This window comes from Staurois parvus, unplaced genomic scaffold, assembly GCF_062004578.1.
Source record: "Staurois parvus isolate SC_StPar_1 unplaced genomic scaffold, SC_StPar_1.0 ptg002181l, whole genome shotgun sequence".
Taxonomy (NCBI): Eukaryota; Metazoa; Chordata; class Amphibia; order Anura; family Ranidae; genus Staurois; species Staurois parvus.
Genome location: NW_028319977.1, coordinates 1,460,087 through 1,483,445, shown reverse-complemented (window position 1 = coordinate 1,483,445; position 23,359 = coordinate 1,460,087). Strand labels below are relative to the sequence as shown.

General features: G+C 40.3%; 2 protein-coding genes across 2 annotated transcripts; both read left to right on the top strand.

Annotated features, from left to right (window-relative positions):
- Positions 1-6,115: 6,115 nt before the first annotated feature.
- LOC149432233 (taste receptor type 2 member 3-like) lies at positions 6,116-7,066 on the top strand. Its single transcript, XM_089665342.1, has one exon. The coding sequence runs from the start codon at positions 6,116-6,118 to the stop codon at positions 7,064-7,066; it is 951 nt and encodes a 316-aa protein (XP_089521468.1).
- Positions 7,067-14,967: 7,901 nt separating this feature from the next.
- LOC149432232 (taste receptor type 2 member 3-like) lies at positions 14,968-15,915 on the top strand. Its single transcript, XM_089665341.1, has one exon. The coding sequence runs from the start codon at positions 14,968-14,970 to the stop codon at positions 15,913-15,915; it is 948 nt and encodes a 315-aa protein (XP_089521467.1).
- Positions 15,916-23,359: the final 7,444 nt, after the last annotated feature.

Genomic DNA, 23,359 nt, shown 5'->3' with positions numbered 1-23,359 from the left:
GCATTTTGCAGAAATGCAGTACAGTCCATTTAACATGATTTCCTATGGGACATGTTCACACCTGTGTATTTTCAACCGGTTTGTTTTTTGGAAAGGGTCGGGGACTTTTTTCAACACAAAAAGTTGCATTTTTGGTTCTATAGACTTCAATGGAAAGGCAACAGAAAAGCATGTATTGTGTTTTTGCTGCATTTTTGCTGCATTTTTTAATGCGTTTTGCATTTTAAATTTGCCTAGCAACAAGAAAAATAAAAAAAAGAACACAAATGCATAATAAATGCAAAACGCAAAGCAAAATGCAATGCAGAAACAGCTTAAATGCAACCTGCATAGGTGTGAACCTAGCCTAGCAGAGTATCCTAATACTTAATGTGGGACTTTAGATAAAAAATTAAAAACAAGTGGGCAGGAAGGATTTGTTACATAGAAGAGACAAGCTTTGTCTCTTCTGCATTATCTACCTATATTTCTATCCACTCTTGTACAGTGAGCCGCACAGGTGCAACTCACTGTACAAATTCGGCAATGTCATATTTAATGGAACTCCCACGCATGCACGGGAGTGACGTCATGGCCAATGACATCAGCCAGCATTTGGAACCTGGTAACCGGCCTCCCAAAGATGTGAGCAGCCAGGCAGGGAGCTCCGGGACAGTGCATCGTGGAATTAGAGATGAGTATAGTTCTGTTTTAAAGTATATTTACCTGTATTGAAAGAAGGAAATGGGTTAGTGGCTGAGGCACTAATCGACAAAGGAACATGTCCAAGTACTGAGGAACAATTAAATATTCAAGCAACAACATAGATTACATAAATAAATTAATTTCTGAAGCACTTTCAAGAAGTTCTAAATAATTATATATACATGATCAATACATATAAAAAATAAACATACATATCTAATAATATATAAATAATCAGTGAATCCTCATAGAAAAATATCTTAAAAAGTAAATACTGTATATAGTCTTTAAGATACCACAAAAAGGATGTGAGAATAGAATCAATTTTTAAAAAGTGCAAAAATGGTTAATTGGACAAGATTTTAAATAAGTTCACCCTTCCCATTAGGGATAATGGGAGCCTAAGCCATTGGGCAACTTTGGTAGGGAAGGAGGAGATGCAAGGTTGATATAGAACCTAGTCATGGGGAGCTGAATCTCAGTCCTTAGATATTTAAATTTGGAGGTGATGCACAATGGGCAATTGGAGGGCAGACTAAAGGATGGAATCTCACCTATAAGAAAGAGATTAGATTTGGACCAATTTACTTTAAATACTGAGTATTGTCCAAAATGTTGAATTAGGACAAGAACTCGTGATGTGGTAATCTGGGGATCCGAGATTTACAATAACATGTTATCAGCATAGAGCAAAACTAGTTCTTCCAGGTTACCAATTGGGATTCCCTAAACCAAAGGGGAAGTCGGTGGAGTTCCGTCAATGGCTCTATGGCCAGTGCAAATAGCAAGGTGAACGCAGATACGCCCGCTTAGTGCCACGGAATATTGGGAAGGAATCAGAGATTTGACCATTAACCCTGATACGGGCTTGTGGTTGAGTGTATAAAATACATATCCACGTAGGGAAAACTTCCCCAAAGCTGTACCTTTGGAGAAAATGAAATAGGTAGGGCCACGCAATAGAATCAAACACCTTATGTGTATCAAGAGATATTGGCACTCTAGGGGAATCCGGGGCAGCAGGGTGACTGGTAAGGAGTCTATAAGGATTAGCATTGGTAGAGCGTCCAGGAAAAAACTCAGTTTGATCTGACATGATTCACAAAAATTCAAATCTTTAGTAGGCTTAGGGATTAACACTATCAGTGCTTCCCTAAGTGAAGCTGGTAAAATCTTGTTCTCCAGGATGGCTTTATCAAGAATAGTTAACTGAAGATATTCTCTATGGGCCACATACCATTCGATGGGGAAGCCATCAAGGCCTGGAGTCTTATGTTTGGCAAATGTACCCAGGGTTTTATCAATCTCAGAGGTAATCAGACTGCCTAAAAACAGCCTGCACTCCATAGACAGGGTTGGGAGCCGAATGCCGTTGAGATACCCCACAAGAGAGTTTAAACCATAGGTGACCTGGGAGGTCAGTAGAGGTTTGGGGAGTGCCACCACTATCCAAGATTCTGGGTATAGCAGTGGGCTTCTGTGCTGTTCTATCCAAAAAGGCAAGCAGATTTGCATTTTTATTGCCCAAATACAAATATGTGTTACGCTTGATAGAGCAGCTTCTTCTGGGTTTTAGCAGTTAAAGCAATATTATAAGATCTCTGGGCCTCTTTCCATTAGAGATATCTGTTGGCAGAGGGGTCAGAGACATTCCTTCCAGGTCCACCACTTTTTGAGACAACTCCAGGAAATTACATTCATTAGCTTTTTTTGAGAGCCTTAACATCTCAATCAGCTTCCTGCCAGTATGTTTTCATATCATCATAGTATTTATACAGCACCATATGGTCTGAAAGCCAGAATGGGCTCATCCGCCAGGTGTGTAATCCTGCAGTACGAGCTGTCCTAAACTGTAGCTCCAAAGGAGCATGGTCCGATTATGCTCTAGGCAGGTAGCGGACTGCCATGAGCTGCTGCAGAGAGGCATTGGTAGTGAAAAGAATAGTTTGGTAGGCTACCAAACTATTGCCAAGCAGCTTGCTGAGAAGGTGACAACAGCTGATGCAATCATTCGCAAATGGAAGGAACACAAAACAACTGTCAGTCTCCTAGGTCTGGTGCACCATGCAAGATCTCACCTCGTGGAGTGTCAATGATCATGAGAACAGTGAGGAATCATCCCAGAACTATACGTGAGGATCTTGTCAATGATCTCCAGGTGGCTGGGACCACAGTCACCAAGAAAACAATTGGTAACACACTACGCCGACAAGGATTGAAATTCTGCAGTGCCCGCAAGGTCCCTCTGCTCAAGAAAGCACATGTCCAGGCCTGAAGTTTGCCACTGAACATCTGAATGATGCAGAGGAGGACTAGTTGAAAGTGTTGTGGTCAGATGAGACCAAAAGCGAGCTATTTGGCATCAACTCAATTCGCCGTGTTTGGAGAAGGAGGAATGCTGCCTATGACCCCAAGAACACCATCCCAACTGTCAAACATGGTGGTGAAAACATTCTGTTTTGGGGGTGTTTTTCTGCTAAGGGGACAGGACAACTGCAGCGCATCAAAGAGACTATGGGCGGGGCAATGTACTTTAAAATCTTGGGTGAGAACCTTCTTCCCTCAGCCAGGCCATTAAAAATGGGTCGTGGATGGGTGTTCCAGCATGACAATGACCCAAAACACATGGCCAAGGCAACAAAGGAGTGGCTGAAGAAGAAGCACATTAAGGTCCTGGAATGGCCTAGCCAGTCTCCAGACCTTAATACGATTGAAAATCTGTGGAGGGAGCTGAAAGTTCGAGTTGCCAAATGTCAGCCACCAAACCTTAATGACTTGGAGAGGATCTGCCAAGAGGAGTGGGCCAGAATCCCTCCTGAGATGTGTGCAAACCTGGTGGCCAACTACAGGAAACATCTGACCTCTGTGATTGCCAACAAGGGATTTGCCACCAAGTACTAAGTCATGCTTTGTGAAGGGGATCAAATCCTTCTTTCCCTCATGAACATGCAAATCAGTGCATCATTTATTAGACATGCATTTCTTTTGAATTTTTTGTTGCTATTCTGTCTCTCAGTGTTACAATACACCGAACATTCGATATTTAGACTGATCATTTCTTTGTGAGTGGGCAAACATTCAAAATCAGCAGGGGATCAAATACTTATTTCCTTCACTGTACATATTGCCATGAACACCAGGGTGAGAGCAATAATCCTAGGCCCATCACTCACTGTTAACACTAAACTAAAAGGACCTGTAGGCCCTTTTAAAGTGTTGTCTATGGAAAACGGGGGATATCAAAGTTTGTTGTTATTTCAAGGGCTCATTAACCACCTGCCCTGCAGAAGATTCCCCCCCCCCCCCCCCCTCTTGACCAGGCTATTTTTTGCGATACGGCGCCGCGTTACTTTAACTGACAATTGCACGGTCATGCAACGCTGCACCTAAATTAAATTTACGTCCTTTTTTTCCCACAAATGGAGCTTTTTTCAGTGGTATTTTATCACCTCTGCATTTAAAAAAAAATAATATTTTTAACTTTTTGCTATTAAACATGTCCAGTAAAAAAAATAAAAAAAAACAATTTTGGCATACATTTAGGTCAAAATGTATTCTGCGACATGTCTTTGCTAAAAAAACAATATCGCAATGCGTGTAAATTAATTGGTTTATGTGAAAGTTATAATGTCTGCAAATGGCGGTACAGATAATGGAATTTTTAATTTTTATTTTTTTTATAAGTCGTGATCAGTGACTTATAACGGGACTGTGGGACTACGGTGGGCATTCTGACACTGGGGTGGAACTGACTAACTGTCACTGACATCCCAATGACACCAACACAGTGATCAGTGCTAATAAAAGCACTGACACTGTACTAATGGCACTGGGCAGGAAGGGGTTAAAATCTCGGGCGATCAAAGGGTTAACTGTGTGCTGTTTTAGTCCTCCTGTACACTGGACATTTTTACAGCGGCTGTTTTTGGCTTTTGGTGTTTTTTTCTACAGCCAGTAAACCCCCCAGCATGTTATCCTATGTGTCCATGCACACATAGACTGTAATCAGCGTTTTTTGGCAGGGATGTTTTTTGGCTGGAACTCTAGAACAAGTGGGTTTCTAGAGGAGTTTTGTAGCTGTAAATACACTCTAATGCTAAAAAAGCAGCAAACATGGCAAACTAGCATTTTTGGATTTTTTTTGAGCAAAAAACTATTTTTTTGTTGTTAAAAAAACCCCGCTAAAATAAGCAAACTCAAAACAATGTGGCAAAACTCCGCTAAGCGCTAATGCAAAAATACAAAAAAATGCTGAAAAACTGAGGTTTTTAATGTGACTTTACACAGCTAACGCTAACAGCGTTATTAAAACGCCCAGCGTGCAGAGAGCCTAATTGTGTGTGCTGAGTGTGTGCATTTTACTGTGCACTGTGCTATGCAGAGCAATACAAAATAGCATGCTGAAGCTGACACGGGAGAGATCTGTATTGTTTACACACAGACCTCTCCTCTGTCAGTGTTCCTCGGCGATTGCGGGGTGCCAGTGGGGAATCTCCAGCTGGGACCCAGTGAAAGACAGCTAAAGCTGTCAATAGCGATGCCCAGAAATACAAAATCACGTATATATACGTGATTTTGCGCAGCCCTGCTGCCCTGTAGCAGTAGTTCTGCTATAGGGTGGTCGGGAAGCAGTTTAAACATTACTGCCTTTTGTACTACTAGCCCCTCCCTCTTAGATTGTAAGCTCCAAGGGGCAGGGCCCTCCTAACCCTCTTGTATTGAACTGTATTGTTGCTGTATTTTCTCCCTTTATATTGTAAAGCGCTGAGCAAACTGTTGGCGCTATATAAATCCTGTATAATAATAATAATAATAATGACATGGCATGTTGGATATTTGTTTAACTCATCACAACCTCGTCTTTTATATTTTACCAAAAAATGAAGTAATATATTGCATTTATGTGCTCTAAAATTAACTGTAGTGTATTTTTACTGAAATTTTGCATTTCGTAAACCATTGTGCTAATATTGTGTAACATAAAAAAAAATGTAACTACCATTATTTTGTTAAACAAATGATAAAGTTAGGCTATAAATGTGCTTTACACTGGCATTAAACCAATTTCTGGTATCTGTAGCCAATATCCACGTGGTTAAGAATATTTTTGTGGTTTCCTTTTACTTGTAACAAACAGGCTCAGGTTTTCCATTGGATGTTCTCATATTATCATATAACCACATCCATGAGTTTACGCTCATCTTATTTATTTGTGTAAAGATTGGTGCAGCCAATGTGTTTGAATGACTATTTGCATCATAAATGCAAAGAAGTTGCTCACGCTCAGCTCTTTTATTTGTATAACCATTGGTACAACCAAGGTGTTTGCATTACCATTTCCATCATACATTCAACGAAGTCATGTTCTATCATTGAATAAAGAGCAAATCTATCAATTTTATACACACAGCTCTTGGATGTGATTGCAGACATGGAGAATTCAACAGAAGAAGATGATTATGAAATGTTTGAAGAACAAGTGCGGTCTCTATTTCCCTTGCTTATAATATTAGTATTGGCAGGTCTGGTGATACAATCATTTATAGTGGCTGTTAATGTCATTGACTGGCTGAAGGGAAGATCCATAACAGGTGCAGACAAAATTATCACCACTATTGGGATATCAAGGATCTTCTTTCACATTGCTTATCTGTTGGACTTATTTTTATCATACTATCTTCCAGAGGCAAGTATAACATTTATTTTTTATTTTTTACTCATGTTGGAATCCACAGCCCTTTCCAACATCTGGTTATCGACTCTGCTCTCCGTCTTCTTCTACTTCAGGATCTCCACTTTTCACAACGTCTTCTTCTTACATCTGAAGGTCATCATATCAAGGAGAGTTGTCTACCTGATTATTGCCCCTTTCATTTTGTCCTTCGGATACTCAGCAGTGAATGCTGTAACCTTCCTTAATATAGTCTTTAGCAATTCAACTCAAGATTACATTTCAGATACTTGGCAAGAGAAAATGATGCAATATTTAAAAGTATTGTGGAACATTTTCCTATTCTTCATTTTCTTCATAGCTTCGGTTTTACTTATTATTTTGCTTCGTCTTCACACAAGAAGAATGAACAGTCATGGAAATACAGACACCTACTGCAGGACTATAACATTTACTGTTTTCTCTTTCCTGGCCTCTAGTTTGTATGCTACAGTATTTTTATTCCAAATGTATGTGGGATTATTGTCACAATTTTGGGGGCATTTTATAGAAAACATTTTTCCAGCTCTACACTCTATTTTGCTCATTTATGCAGCAACAAAACTAAGAAATCAGTTCTTCAGGATTGTCCATCGTGGAACTAGCTGCTTGCTCAACAGAAACGTTCCTGTACCTCGCCCTAGAGAGCAGGAGGAGGTGACCTCTTTGTGATTGAAGGAAAGACAATAAATAATACCTTCATTTTTTCACAAGTCATTAGAAATATTGTAATATTTTTTCTCTTTGTATATTCATTAGTAATATAGAGTAGTTTTATTAGCAAAATTATATTCATATATAAATCATATTCTGTGAATACAAAATATTAGTGTGGCGCTCTGTCAATCATAATATAATAAACAACTGAAAAGTCCATAAATTCCAGTCCTTTTATGATCACCACATGAAATTATTCCATTTTCCTAAAATCACCACGTGAATATTCAAAATAATTCTTCAGTTGTGCCGTGCTCCCCTTTTAGGTGTGACCTCACCAAAAATAATTGCCTTCCATTCTCATGGTTGGCATTTGCCCATTTGTATATATAATTCTCCAAAGGACAGATATTTTCTCAGGACACAACACGAGATGGTCCAAATTCTCCAGTATATTATTAGTACCTCTGACGGATACTTTCCACAAACATCACATAAAAAATAAAAAGTAGAGACCCGACATGGTGCAGTACCACGTAAAATCATTTATTCTCTGCCTGAGAATATTACTTACAAGACATTTGAATAAATAAAGCCCAAAGATATGAATATGTCACTAATATCAGAGAAGGAAGACTGCACAATGCTCTCACCACTGCCGGTCCTCGATCTCGGACAATCCCGCGTCACTTCCGGTTCCGATGTTTGTCACTTCCGGCTGCTGCTTAACCAAAACCCTGACGCGTTTTGTCACTTCCGGACTTAATCATAGGGAGTCATGATTCCCTATGATTAAGTATTCACAGAATATGATTTATATAATTTATTTTATTTAGGTTAATGTGGCAGCAAGTTATTTGTTTTATTCATTTCACATTATTATAGCGCAGGTCATTGTGACTTATAAAAATACATTGTTTGTTACTGAAAATTATATTCATAATAAGCAGATGGGGAAAAGCAGTGAACCCAGAACTACTTATTTAAGTATAATTTACTCGTTCATATATTCATTTATATTATTTATTATATTTTAACATAATTGTTGTTGTGGCGCTTTTCTTTAAGTATGGCAACAGAAAGTTAACTTTTTTTTGGTTTTCCTCAGTAAATTGTAGTCATTTGATTTTGATTTACATATTATGATTAATTTACTAAAGTAGTTGAGGACCTTTACAAAATAAATTCACTTGAATTATTTATTCAAAAAAGCAAATTGCTGTTTTTTTTTCTTTTTTCTTTTTTAAACTGTGTTTTATTGAAAAAAATATAAGTCAGACATTAACAGATACAAGCAAGCATATAATCTTTACAGGAGAAATGTAGGAGTGCAGATGTGAGAAGGCTGAAGTCCCCCACAGTATACATGAATTACAGAGTGATATATCAAAAGATAAGTAGGACATACTCTATAATAGTGTTACAGTTACCATGGGTACAAAATTGTAAAAGTATGTATTAAAGAAAACAAAAAAACAAATCTGGCAGTAACATCCTGAGTACAAAAAAAAAACACAAAAAAACTGGCAATTATCCTAACCCTATGTTCACACCTAAGCGTTTCCTGCAGCGTTTTGCAGAAATGTAGTACAGTCCATTTAACATGATTTCCTATGGGACATGTGCACACCTGTGCATTTTCAACCAGTGTGTTTTTTGGAAAGGGTCAGGGACTTTTTTGAACACAAAAAGTTGTGTTTTCGTTTCTATAGACTTCAATGGAAAGGCTGCAGAAAAGCATGTATTGTGTTTTTGCTGCATTTTTGCTGCGTTTTTAATGCGTTTTGCATTTTACATTTGCCTTGCAACAAGAAAAATAAAAAAAATTAAAAAAGCTTCAAAAATGCAAGACGCAAAGCAAAACGCAATGCAGAAACAGCTCAAATGCAACATGCATAGGTGTGAACCTAGCCTAACAGAGTATCCTAATACTTTATGTTTGAACTCTAGGTAAAAAATGAAAAACAAGTGGACAGGAAGGATTTGTTACATAAAAGAGACAAGCTGTGTCTCTTCTGCATTAAAGCTACCTATATGTCTATCCACTCTTGTACAGTGAGCCGCACAGGCGCAGCTTACTGTACAAATTCGGCAATGTCAAATTTAATGGAACTCCCACGCATGTACGGGAGTGACGTCATCCCTGCCTGGCCAATGACATCAGCCAGCGTTCGGAACCCGGTAACCGGCCTCCCAAAGATGTCAGCAGCCAGGCAGGGAGCTCCGGGACAGTGCATTGCGGAATCAGAGATGAGTATAGTTCTGTTTTAAAGTATATCTACCTGTACTGAAATAAGGAAATGGGTTAGTGGCTGAGGCACTAACTGACAAAGGAACATATCCAAGTACTGAGGAACAATTAAAAATTCAAGCAACAACATAGATTACATAAATAAATTAATTTCTGAAGCTCTTTCAAGAAGCTCTAAATAATTATATATACACGATCAATACATATAAAAAATAAACATACATATCTAAAAAATATATAAATAATCAGTGAATCCTCATAGATAAATATCTTAAGTAAATATATACTCTTTAAGATACCACAAAAAGGATGTGAGAATGGAATCAATTTTTAAAAAGTGAAAAAATGGTTAATTGGACAAGTTGTATAAAAATTTGGGAGAAAAAACATTTTAAATACGTTCACCCTTCCCATTAGGGATAATGGGAGCCTAAGCCATTGGGCGACTTTGGTACAGAAGGAGGAGATGCAAGGTTGACATAGAACCTAGCCAAGGGAAGGTGAATCTCAGTCCTTAGATATTTAAATTTGGAGGTGATGCGCAATGGGCAATTGGAGGGCAGACTAAAGGATGGAGTCTCACCTATAAGAAAGAGATTAGATTTGGACCAATTTACTTTAAATACAGAGTATTGTCCAAAATGTTGAATTAGGACAAGAACTCGTGATGTGGTAATCTGGGGGTCCAAGATTTACAATAACGTGTCATTAGCATAAAGCGAAACTAGTTCTTCCAGGTTACCAATTGCGATTCCCTAAACTAAAGGGGAAGTCAGTGGAGGTCTGTCAATGGCTCTATGGCCAGCGCAAATAGCAAGGTGAACGCAGATACGCCCGCTTAGTGCCACGGAATATTGGGAAGGAATCAGAGATTTGACCATTTAGCCTGATACGGGCTTGCGGTTGAGTGTATAAAATACATATCCACGTAGGGAAAACTTCCCCAAAGCTGTACCTTTGGAGAACCTGAGATAGGTAGGGCCACTCTATAGAAGCAAACACCTTACGTGTATCAAGAGATATTAGCACTCTAGGGTAATCCGGGGCACCAGGGTGACTGGTAAGGAGTCTATAAGGATTAGCATTGGTAGAGCGTCCAGGAAAAAACTCAGTTTGATCTGACATGATTCACAAAAATTCAAATCTTTAGTAGGCTTAGGGATTAACACTATCAGTGCTTCCCACAGTGAAGCGGGTAAATTCTTGTCCTCCAGGATGGCTTTATCAAGAATAGTTAACTGAAGATGTTCTCTATGGGCCACATACCATTCGATGGGGAAGCCATCAAGGCCTGGAGTCTTATGTTTGGCAAATGTACCCAGGGTTTTATCAATCTCAGAGGTAGTCAGACTGCCTAAAAATAGCCTGCACTCCATAGAAAGGGTAGGGAGCCGAATGCCACTGAGATACCCCACAAGAGAGTTTAAACCATAGGTGACCTGGGAGGTATATAATTCTACATAAAAGTGTAAGAATGTGTCTAAAATTAGGTCAGTATAGGTTTGGGGGGTGCCACCACTATCCAAGATTCTGGGGATAGCAGTGGGCTTGTGTGCTGTTCTATCCAAAAAGGCAAGCAGACTTGCATTTTTATTGCCCGAATACAAATATGTGTTATGCTTGATAGAGCAGCTTCTTCTGGGTTTTATCAGTTAAAGCAATATTATAAGATCTCTGGGCCTCTTTCCATTAGAGATATCTGTTGGCAGAGGGGTCAGAGACATTCCTTCCAGGTCCACCACTTTTTGAGACAACTCTAGCAAATTACATTCATTAGCTTTTTTGAGAGCCTTAACTCCGTACATGTAAAAGCCCCTCGTAACTGATTTAAAGGCGTTCCATTGGAGGCACGGTGCAACATCTCAATCAGCTTCCTGCCAGTATGTTTTCATATCATCATAGTATTTATACAGCACCATATGGTCTGAAAGCCAGAATGGGCTCATCCGCCAGGTGTGTAATCCTGCAGTACGAGCTGTCCTAAGCTGTAGCTCCAAAGGAGCATGGTCCGATATTGCTCTAGGCAGGTAGCGGACTGCCATGAGCTACTGCAGAGAGGCCTTGGTAGTGAAAAGAATAGTTTGGTAGGCTACCAAACTATCGCCAAGCAGCTTGGTGAAGAGGTGACAACAGCTGATGCAATCATTCGCAAATGGAAGGAACACAAAACAACTGTCAGTCTCCTAGGTCTGGTGCACCATGCAAGATCTCACCTCGTGGAGTGTCAATGATCATGAGAACAGGGAGGACTATACGTGAGGATCTTGTCAATGATCTCCAGGCAGCTGGGACCACAGTCACCAAGAAAACAATTGGTAACACACTACGCCAACAAGGATTGAAATTCTGCAGTGCCCGCAAGGTCCCTCTGCTCAAGGAAGCACATGTCCAGGCCTGAAGTTTGCCACTGAACATCTGAATGATGCAGAGGAGGACTAGTTGAAAGTGTTGTGGTCAGATGAGACCAAAAGCGAGCTATTTGGCATCAACTCAACTGTTTGGAGGAGGGGGAATGCTGCCTATGACCCCAAGAACACCATCCCAACTGTCAAACATGGTGGTGAAAACATTCTGCTTTGGGGGTATTTTTCTGCTAAGGGGACAGGACAACTGCACCGCATCAAAGGGACAATGGATGGGGCAATGTACCGTGAAATCTTGGGTGAGAACCTTCTTCCTCAGCCAGGGCATTGAAAATGGGTCGTGGATGGGTGTTCCAGCATGACAATGACCCAAAACACACGGCCAAGGCAACAAAGGAGTGGCTCAAGATGAAGCACATTAAGGTCCTGGAGTGGCCTAGCCAGTCTCTAGACCTTAATACGATTGAAAATCTGTGGAGGGAGCTGAAAGTTTGAGTTGCCAAACATCAGCCACCAAACCTTAATAACTTGAAGAGGATCTGCCAAGAGGAGTGGGCCAAAATCCCTCCTGAGATGTGTGCAAACCTGGTGGCCAACTACAGGAAACATCTGACCTCTGTGATTGCCAACAATGGATTTGCCACCAAGTACTAAGTCATGCTTTGTGAAGGGGATCAAATACTTATTTCCCTCATGAACATGCAAATCAGTGCATCATTTGTTAGACATGCATTTCTTTTGAATTTGTTGTTGCTCTTCTGTCTCTCAGTGTTACAATACACCGAACCTTCGATATTTAGACTGATCATTTCTTTGTGAGTGGGCAAAAATTCTAAATCAGCAGGGGATCAAATACTTATTTCCTTCACTGTACATATTGCCATGAACACCAGGGTGAGAGCAATAATCCTAGGCCCATTACTCACTGTTAACACTAAACTAAAAGGACCTGTAGGCCCTTTTAAAGTGTTGCCTATGGAAAATGGGGGATATCAAAGTTTGTTGTTATTTCAAGGGCTCATTAACCACCTGCCCTCCAGAGGATTCCCCCCCCCCCCCTCCTGACCAGGCCATTTTTTTGCGATACGGCGCTGAGTTACTTTAACTGACAATTGTGCGGTCATGCAACGCTGCACCTCAATGAAATTTACGTCCTTTTTTTCCCACAAATGGAGCCTTTTTTTGGTGGTATTTGATCACTTCTGCATTTTTTTTTGAGAATAAAAACTATATTTTTAACTTTTAGCTATTAAACATGTCCAGTAAAAAAAAAAATAAAAAAAATAAAAATTCGGCATAAATTTAGGCCAAAATATATTCTGCGACATGTCTTTGCTAAAAAAAAAATCCCAGTGAGCGTAAATTAATTGGTTATGTGAAAGTTATAATGTCTACAAATGAAGTAAAGATACTGGAATTTTTTATATTTATATTTTTAATAAGTCGCGATCAGCGACTTATAACGGGACTGTGGGACTGTGGTGGGCATTCTGACACTGGGGTGGAACTGACTAACTTTCACTGACATCCCAATGACACCAATACAGTGATCAGTGCTAATAAAAGCACTGACACTGTACTAATGGCACTGGGCAGGAAGGGGTTAAAATCTTGGGCGATCAAAGGGTTAACTGTGTGCTGTTTTAGTCCTCCTGCACACTGGACATTTTTACAGCGGCCGTTTTTGGCTTTTGGTGTTTTTTTTCTACAGCCAGTAAACTCCCCAGCATGTTATCCTATGTGTCCATGCACACGTAGACTGTAATCAGCGTTTTTTGGCAGGGATGTTTTTTGGCTGGAACCCCAGAACAAGTGGGTTTTTCTTGAGGAGTTTTTTAGCTGTAAATACACTCTAATGCTAAAAAAAAGCAGCAAAACATGGCAAACAAGCATTTTTGGATTTTTTTTTAGCAAAAAACTATTTTTTTTTTTGGTAAAAAAACCCCACTAAAATAAGCAAACTCAAAACAATGTGGCAAAACGCCGCTAAGCGCTAATGCAAAAATACGAAAAAATGCTGAAAAACTGAGGTTTTTAATGTGACTTTACACAGCTAACGCTAACAGCGTTATTAAAACGCCCAGCGTGCAGGGAGCCTAATTGTGTGTGCTGAGTGTGTACGTTTTACTGTGTAAGTACGCTGCTTTGTATTGCTCTGCTATGCAGAGCAATACAAATCAGTGTGATGGAGCTGACAGGGGAGTGATCTGTATATTTTAGATACAGACCTCTCCCCCATAAGTGTTCCTTGGCGATCGTGGGGTGTCAATGGGGAATCTCCAGCTGGGAACCAGTGATCAACAGTTGAAGTTGCCAATTGCAAAGTAAGTAGGGTGCGCACCTGGCATCTGTACGCCCCCTACCCAGAAATACAAAATCAAATAAAACGCTAAAGCTGCCAATTGCGATGCCCAGAAATACAAAATCACATGTATATATACGTGATTTTGCACAGCCCTGCTGCCCTGTAGCAGCAGTTCTGCTATAGGGTGGGCGGGAAGCTGTTTAAACATTACTGCCTTTTGTACCACTAGCTCCACCCTCTTAGATTGTAAGCTCCAAGGATCAGGGCCCTCCTAACCCTCTTGCATTGAACTGTATTGTTGCTGTATTTTCTCCCGTTATATTGTAAAGTGCTGAGCAAACTGTTGGTGCTATATAAATCCTTTATAATAGTAATAATAATAATGACATGGCATGTTGGATATTTTTTTAACTCATCACAACCTCGTCTTTTATATTTTATCAAAAATGAAGTAATATATTGCATATATGTGCTCTAAAATGAACTGTAGTGTATTTTTACTGAAATTTTGCATTTCGTAAACCATTGTGCTAATATTGTGTAACATGAAAAAAAATGTAACTACCATTATTTTGTTAAACAAATGATAAAGTTAGGCTATAAATGTGCTTTACACTGGCATTAAACCAATTTCTGGTATCTGTAGCCAATATCCGCGTGGTTAAGAATTTTTTTGCGGTTTCCTTTTACTTGTAACAAACAGGCTCAGGTTTTCCATTGGATGTTCTCATATTATCATATAACCACATCCATGAGTTTACGCTCATCTTATTTATTTGTGTAAAGATCGGTGCAGCCAATGTGTTTGCATAACTATTTACATCATAAATGCAAAGAAGTTGCTCACGCTCAGCTCTTTTGTTTGTATAACCATTGGTACAGCCAAGGTGTTTGCATTACCATTTCCATCATACATTCAACGAAGTCATGTTCTATCACTGAATAAAGAGCACTTCTATCAATTTTATACACACAGCTCTTGGATGTGATTGCAGACATGGAGAATTCAGAAGAAGATGATTATGAAATGTTTGAAGAACAAGTGCGGTCTCTATTTCTCTTGCTTATAATATTAGTATTGGCAGGTCTGGTGATACAATCATTTATAGTGGCTGTTAATGTCATTGACTGGCTGAAGGGAAGATCCATAACAGGTGCAGACAAAATTATCACCACTATTGGGATATCAAGGATCTTCTTTCACATTGCTTATCTGTTGGACTTATTTTTATCGTACTATCTTCCAGAGGCAAGTATAATATTTATTTTTTTTTTTTTACTCATGTTGGAATCCACAGCCCTTTCCAACATCTGGTTATCGACTCTGCTCTCCGTCTTCTTCTACTTCAGGATCTCCACTTTTCACAACGTCTTCTTCTTACGTCTGAAGGCCATCATATCAAGAAGAGTTGTCTACCTGATCATTGCCCCTTTCATTTTTTCCTTCGGATACTCAACAGGGAATGCTGTAACCTTCCTTAATATAGTCTTTAGCAATTCAACTCAAGATTATAATTCAGATACTTGGCAAGAGAAAATGATGCAATATTTAAAAGTATTGTGGAACATTTTCCTATTCTTCATTTTCTTCATAGCTTCGGTTTTACTTATTATTTTGCTTGGTCTTCACACCAGAAGAATGAACAGTCATGGAAATACAGACACCTACTGCAGGACTATAACATTTACTGCTTTCTCTTTCCTGGCCTCTAGTTTGTATGCTACAGTATTTTTATTCCAAATGTATGTGGGATTATTGTCACAATTTTGGGGGTATTTTATAAGAAACATGTTTCCAGCTCTACACTCTATTTTGCTCATTTATGCAGCAACAAAACTAAGAAATCAGTTCTTCAGGATTGTCCATCGTGGAACTAGCTGCTTGCTCAACAGAAACGTTCCTGTACCTCGCCCTAGAGAGCAGGAGGAGGTGACCTCTTTGTGACTGAAGGAAAGACGATAAACAATATTCATTTTTTAACAAGTCATTAGATATATTGTAATATTTTTTCTCTTTCTGTGTTCATTAGTAATATGGAGTAATTTATTAGCAAAATTATATTCATAATAAGCAGATGGGGAAAAGCAGTGAACCCAGAACTACTTATTTAAGTATAATTTACTCGTTTATATATTCATTTATTTTATTTAATATATTTTACCATAATTATTGTTGTGGCGCCTTTCTTTTAGTACGGCAACAGAAAGTTAACCTTTTTTTGGTCTACATTAGTGAATTGTAGTCATTTATTGTAAAGCGCTGGGCAAACTGGTGGCGCTATATAACTCCTGTATAATAATAATAATAATTTGATTTAAATATTATGATTGATTTACTAAAGTAGCTGAGGACCTTTACAAAATAAATTCACTTTAATTATTTATTCAAAAAAGCAAATTGCTGTTTTTTTTTCTTTTTTCTTTTTTAAGCTGGGTTTTATTGAAAAAAATATAAGTCACACATTGACAGATACAAGCAAGCATATAATCTTTACAGGAGAAATGTAGGAGTGCAGATGTGAGAAGGTTGAAGTCCCCCACAACATACATGAATTACAGAGTGATATATCAAAAGATAAGTAGGACATACTGTATAATAGTGTTACGTTTACCATGGGTACAAAATTGTAAAAGTATGTATTAAAGAAAACAAAAAAACAAATCTGGCAGTAACATCCTGAGTACAAAAAAAAAAACACAAAAACACTGGCAATTATCCTAACACTAGGCTCACACCTAAGCGTTTCCTGCTGTGTTTTGCGCTTTGCAGAAATGCAGTACAGTCCATTTAACATGATTTCCTATGGGACATGTTCACACCTGTGTATTTTCAGCAGGTGTGTTTTTTGGAAAGGGTCAGTGACTTTTTACAACACAAAAAGTTGCATTTTCGGTTCTATAGACTTCAATGGAAAGGAAACAGAAAGGCATGTATTGTGTTTTTGCTGCATTTTTGCTGCGTTTTTAATGTGTTTTGCATTTTAAATTTGCCTCGCAACAAGAAAAAGAAAAAATGCATCAAAAATTCAAAGAAAAGCACAATGCAGAAACAGCTCAAACACAACATGCATAGGTGTGAACCTAGCCTAACAGAGTATCCTAATACTTAATGTGGAACAGGGGCGGACTGACCATTTGGAAACTCGGGCATTGCCCGAGGGCCCGGGGTCAGTAGGGGGCCCCATGAGATGCCCCTGGTACCTTTTTCATAGGCTTTTTTGAGTTTGGGCAAGGACACAGGGGCCCCATGATCCCCTATTGCCCGGGGGCCCCTATTGCCCGTCAGTCCGTCCCTGATGTGGAACTTTAGATAAAAAATGAAAAACAAGTGGACAGGAAGGATTTGTTACATAAAAGAGACAAGCTTTGTCTCTTTCTGCATTAAAGCTACCTATCCGTCTATCCACTCCTGTACAGTGAGCCGCACAGGTGCAACTCACTGTACAAATTCGGCAATGTCATATTTAATGGAACTCCCACGCATGCAAGGGAGTGACGTCATCCCCGCCTGGCCAATGACATCAGCCAGCGTTCGAAACCCGGTAACCGGCCTCCCAAAAATGTCAGCAGCCAGGCAGGGAGCTCCAGGACAGTGCATCGTGGAATCAGAGATGAGTATAATTCTGTTTAAAAGTATATTTACCTGTATTGAAGCCATTGGGTGACTTTGGTACAGAATGAGGAGATGCAAGGTTGACATAGAACCTAGTCATGGGGAGCTGAATCTCAGTCCTTAGATATTTAAATTTGGAGGTGATGCGCAATGGGCAATTGGAGGGAAGACTAAAGGATGGAATATGAATTTTTATGTATTTATTTTATGTTTATAAATAATACATAAAAATATAAAGGCCTGAACCCAGACCAAACTAAGTACAATATAGATTGTAATGAAATACAAGGTGAACAATAGTCAACAAGTGAACATAAATAATGTATTCAATATAATAGGACTAACACGTCCTAAATAAAAGCGAACAAAAAACAAAGTGCAAAGAAAACTGAGCCAAAATCAAATGGCAAAAAAAATATGTGCAAAACTAATCATACAAGGTGCATGAAACTATAAACGCATCATAAATAATATATAAAAATGTAAAGGCCTGAAACCAGTCCAAACTAAGTGCAATATAAATTGTGATGAAAACGTGCACAATAATAAACAAGCAGGGGCGGACTGACCATTTGGAAACTCGGGCACTGCCCGAGGGCCCGGGGTCAGTAGGTGGCCCCATGAGATGCCCCTGGTACCTTTTTCATAGGCTTTTTTGAGTTTGGGCAAGGACACAGGGGCCCCATGATCCCCTTTTGCCCAGGGGCCCCATGAGTTGTCAGTCCGCCGCTGTCAACAAGTGAACATAAATGATGTATTCAACATAATAGGACTAACACATCCTAAATAAAAGGGCACAAAAAGCGCCGTCCAAAGAAACCTGTGACAAAATCAAGAAGCAAAAAAATATATGTGCAAAACTAATCATACAGGGTGTATGAAACTCTAAATGCACCTTATAATCAGGATTGATGCCAGTGAAAAACGCACAGTGGAAATAAACGTGCGTCAATAAGCACAAAAAATAATAATGAAAGCATCGTGACATATAACAAATAATGAGTGACCATCAAAATAAACATATGTGATCATCAAATCGGCATAAAGTCCACGTAAATAGACTGCCAACTCCAAACGAACAAAGCAACTGGGCGAAATGTCTCCTCAACTCCACACTAAGACCCCAAGGGGCCACACAGCTTTCAGGCCTCACACTCTCAGGGCCCTTAATAGATATCCAAGATGATGGAATCACACCGATCACAGGAATATGGCCTTCCTCACTGTATAACCGGAATGATTTCAGTGGTGTTGAAACTGGTAATCCTTTTCACAGGAACATCAGCCAGCTCAGACGCACCCCAGAGGAAAAAGAGAGAGCACTCCCATAGTGTAGTAATTTTAAAGCAAAAACGATAATGGAGAAATGCCAAATGAACACTTACAGTGGGGCAAAAAAGTATTTAGTCAGCCACCAATTGTGCAAGTTCTCCCACTTAAAAAGATGAGAGAGGCCTGTAATTGGCATCATAGGTAGACCTCAACTATGAGAGACAAAATGAGAAAAAAAATCCAGACAATCACATTGGCTGATTTGGAAAGAATTTATTTGCAAATTATGGTGGAATTAAGTATTTGGTCACCTACAAACAAGCAAGATTTCTGGCTCTCACAGACCTGTACCTTCTTCTTTAAGAGGCTCCTCTGTCCTGCACTCATTACCTGTATCAATGGCACCTGTTTGAACTTGTTATCAGTATAAAAGACACCTGTCCACAACCTCAAACAGTCACACTCCAAACTCCACTATGGTGAAGACCAAAGAGCTGTCGAAGGACACCAGAAACAAAATTGTAGACCTGCACCAGGCTGGGAAGACTGAATCTGCAATAGGCAAGCAGCTTGGTGTGAACAAATCAACTGTGGGAGCAATAATTAGAAAATGGAAGACATACAAGACCACTGATAATCTCCCTCTCATCTTTTTAAGTGGGAGAACCTGCACAATTGGTGGCTGACTAAATACTTTTTTACCCCACTGTACATCACATCAGTTGAAAGTAGGCCTCAAACACATGTATTGATATGGGTTTATACTTCCAGGGTGTACCAAAATGGTGGCGACCATCACCACGCTCCGCTAACAGACCCACACGTTACGTCACTGTCCCGTGACATCATCAGGGTGCCCTGATGAAGTCACGGGACAGTGACATAGTGCATTTTGCAAGTGCATCTGCACTAATTTTCCCCAGCTTACAGAAAGTGGTGAAGCACTAATGATTTTCATCATGCAATCATGTGCATGCCAAAATGCATTTTTATTCTTATACCTGATTAGGTTTTCTTTACAAAGTGAAGTGCTGCCACATTCGCTAAGCTCTTGGGGAAAATGGGCAAAACTGCATTTGTAAAATGCACAGTCTATTTTTCTTTAGTAAATCAACACTGACGGCTCATATAAAGTAGGAGTAGAGGACCAGAAAGAAATTATAATCATACAAGCTATGGTAAGATTGGCTAAATGGAAACAAAATGTCCTCCACTGAAGTGATATGAAGCACAGCAGAGAATTGTTGGAATTGTTCAATCACAAACCTATAATATGGGGACTATTCCTTCTTTAACCTCCTTAGCGGTTTTCCCGAGTGTAGCTCGGGGTAAAATTTGAGTACCAAGAGCGGTAACCCGAGTGTAGCTCGGGCTTACCATGCGGCGTTGCTCAGGGAGTCCCTGCAGCACTTACCTTGTCCTTCGCTCCCGCGATGTGTCCCCTGCAGCGTCCCCGGCCATCTCCTCCGGCCGATGCCGGCATCCGGCTTCCGTGTTCCGGTCCCTGTGACGTTGGGATGTACGGGCGCCGTAACCGGCGGGAAATTTGACATTTTAAAAAAATTTCATTTTTTTTTTAAATGATTATTACATAGTAAAACATTGCTGTTTCAATGCATTTCACATACATTTTGTCCCGAGTGCTTTGTCCTGCGCCCTGCCTGCATTTTGACTGTTCTTTCTACCTGGAAACGTAGAAAAGTCCATGGCGTCCAAAAAGCAGCCCTTTATGTCAAAAGCGGTTTTGCGACTTTGCGACTTTGCGCAGCAATGTGCGAATTTGCCTCTGTATTTCAAATTTCAGTGTTTTTAGTTTGATTATATCATTGAATTAAATGTATTATTATTATATTATTATTTTTTATGATTATTTATTAAACTATAATTTATGATTGCGTGTTTCAAGTTTTATCATACCCGGGATGTTTACTAGACTCTTGTTCGGACAGATTTCAGTGAGTTATTCCTAAAATTTACAGCCTACAATAAAAAAACTACATATTTCCATGCAAAATAATGGTACCGCTTTCAGCAGAAAAAATCAGAAAGAATCAGACCGCCGAGGAGGTTAAAGACCGTGCATAAATCAATGCCAGTGTAGCATTCTCTTAGAGCTAGCTGATCATGTTTAAAATAGAGAAGCTGAACAGCAGCCTGGGCAATAGTCATCAGGTTCAAATTTGGACTGAGAAGCTCTGCAGATCAATTCCTTGATACGTGCCCCTGCTCTAAAGTTTGAGAAGATTCTAGAAGCAGTGGGTGAGGAGGAGCTGGTTTGCATACTCAAGGGACTCTGGCCAATCCCCAAGCAGGAGGCTTTACATGGGACCAGAGCAGCCTTTAGGTATGACTGAGACTACTCAGCAGCAGGAGAGTTCGGGTGGAAGATGTGAGGAAAGTTGAGATGCAGGAGCCTGGGAGGGGGCCCAGTGCGAAGAAGCCTACCTACAGGCTGGGACTTGAACAGGAGGATCACTCAGTCTCACTGGCCCCCAGAGTGATGACCACCTGTGGAGCCAGGAAAGGAGCCAGCCCAGCAGAAGGCCTGAAAACAGCCACCTACCTACACCAGTTTACAGGGAAGAGACTGAGTGAGTATTCCTACACCTCCTGGGCCAGTTAAGGGCACTCTGGTGGGAAACCTTATTAGCACCTTACCTGGGACTGTTTTATCTTAAAGTGACAGGCACTGGATCTCCTTGCCCAGGGATCCCTCCAGACAGCTAGATAGAAGAGGACTATCTGCAGTTTGGGGTTTGGGTTGGTACACCAGGAGAGGCTGGAGAGCTCTCCAAGAAGAGAAACCTTTAGATGGAATTGTGCATATTTGCTAAGGAGGTTGTCCTCAGTTTTACAATTCCCTTGGGCATCCCATATACCCCTTACCCCATTCAAGTTCAATTCCCCTAATAAAACTAAAAAAACAAGCTCAAGGACTGTTTTACTATCTCTGGAATGCAAATCTGTGGAAGATGCGTATTGCCTGGCTGTGCTGGACCATAAGGGGACCCAAATCTTTAGCCACTCCAAAGGGGGTAGTGCTACACAAGTCATTTTGTTCATGTTCAACTGTAAATCCAGAATTGCTCATTAATAGCTCAAATTCTTCAGGAGCCCTGCTGAAGCAAGGCCTACCCAAATATTACGTGGGGCTCCCCTGATGGGAGATCTCATGGGATGGGCGAAACCTGATTATAAGGCCACATACCCTTCCCCCCAAGACTTTCAGGGCAAGCCCGAGGATCTACACCATAATAGTCGGGGGGAGTAAGTGCCTGTATACATGCAAAAAAAATAAACATGTTACAAACAAACATAGAAAGGAAAAGGGAAGTGTGCAGTATAACAGCGGGCCCTTCCATAAAACTTCCTCTGGTCCTAGCCAAAAGGCCTGGCCCAGGAGGTAGGTGTGAAAAACACATGCAATGATCCAGTGACCTTGGTGCCATAATAAACTCATAATGAGCTACCCCACCGTAAGAATGTCTGCCACTCCTGGACTGCCACTTCAGGGGCACATACACCACAGACTTCTCACAACCCGGCCCCTGGCCAGACCAAAGCAGAACCATTGCTACCAGAAAGGCATTAGAACTTACACATTGCCTTTCCCTCAACCACTGAAACTACTAAGCAACTTATTGACTCCCTGGTTATTTCTCGCCTTGACTATTGTAACTCCCTCCTCCTTGGCCTACCTCATCGCAGGCTATCCCCTCTTCAGTCCATCATGAATGCTGCTGCCAGACTCATCCACCTTAATAACCGTTCCATATCTGCCATCCCTCTCGGCCAATCCCTCCACTGGCTTCCCATTGCCCAACGTATGAAATTCAAAGCATTAACAATAACATATAAAGCCATTTATAACTCTGCCCCAAATTACATCACCAACCTTGTCTCCAAATATCACCCAAACTGTCCTCTCCGCTTCTCCCAGGATCTCCTGCTCTCTAGCTCCCTTGTCTCCTTCTCCCATGCTCATCTCCAGAACTTCTCCAGCACCTCCCCCATCCTCTGGAACTCTCTACCCCAATCTATCAGACTATCGCCTACTCTGCCCACTTTTAGGTGATCTCTGAAAATCTATCTCTTCAAGGAAGCCTATCCTGCCTTCAGCTAATGACAAACAAACAAAACTAGCGCTCAAATCTCCATGCAGACCCAGAGGAATTCAAAATGACAAACGAAGAGGTGCTGCCCTTCAAAGAACAGGAAATCTGGATGCTACTGAACAAAGAACAAAAAGCAAAAAAGGGCGCACTCTCATCGTGCATTACCGTGGTATACACCGTGTTTATTGTGTAATCAAATAGATGTATACTCACAAAACCAAAGGATAATAAAAGCAGTGTGAATGGTCCACAATGGTGGTCAATGCAATGCTGTGCCCCAATTGGGGATAAGCTGACACGTTTTGGGAGACGAACCCCCTTCCTCAGAGCTCAGGAGCTCCAAGGAGCAGGGCTCTCCTAACCCTCTTGTATTGAACTGTATTGTTGCT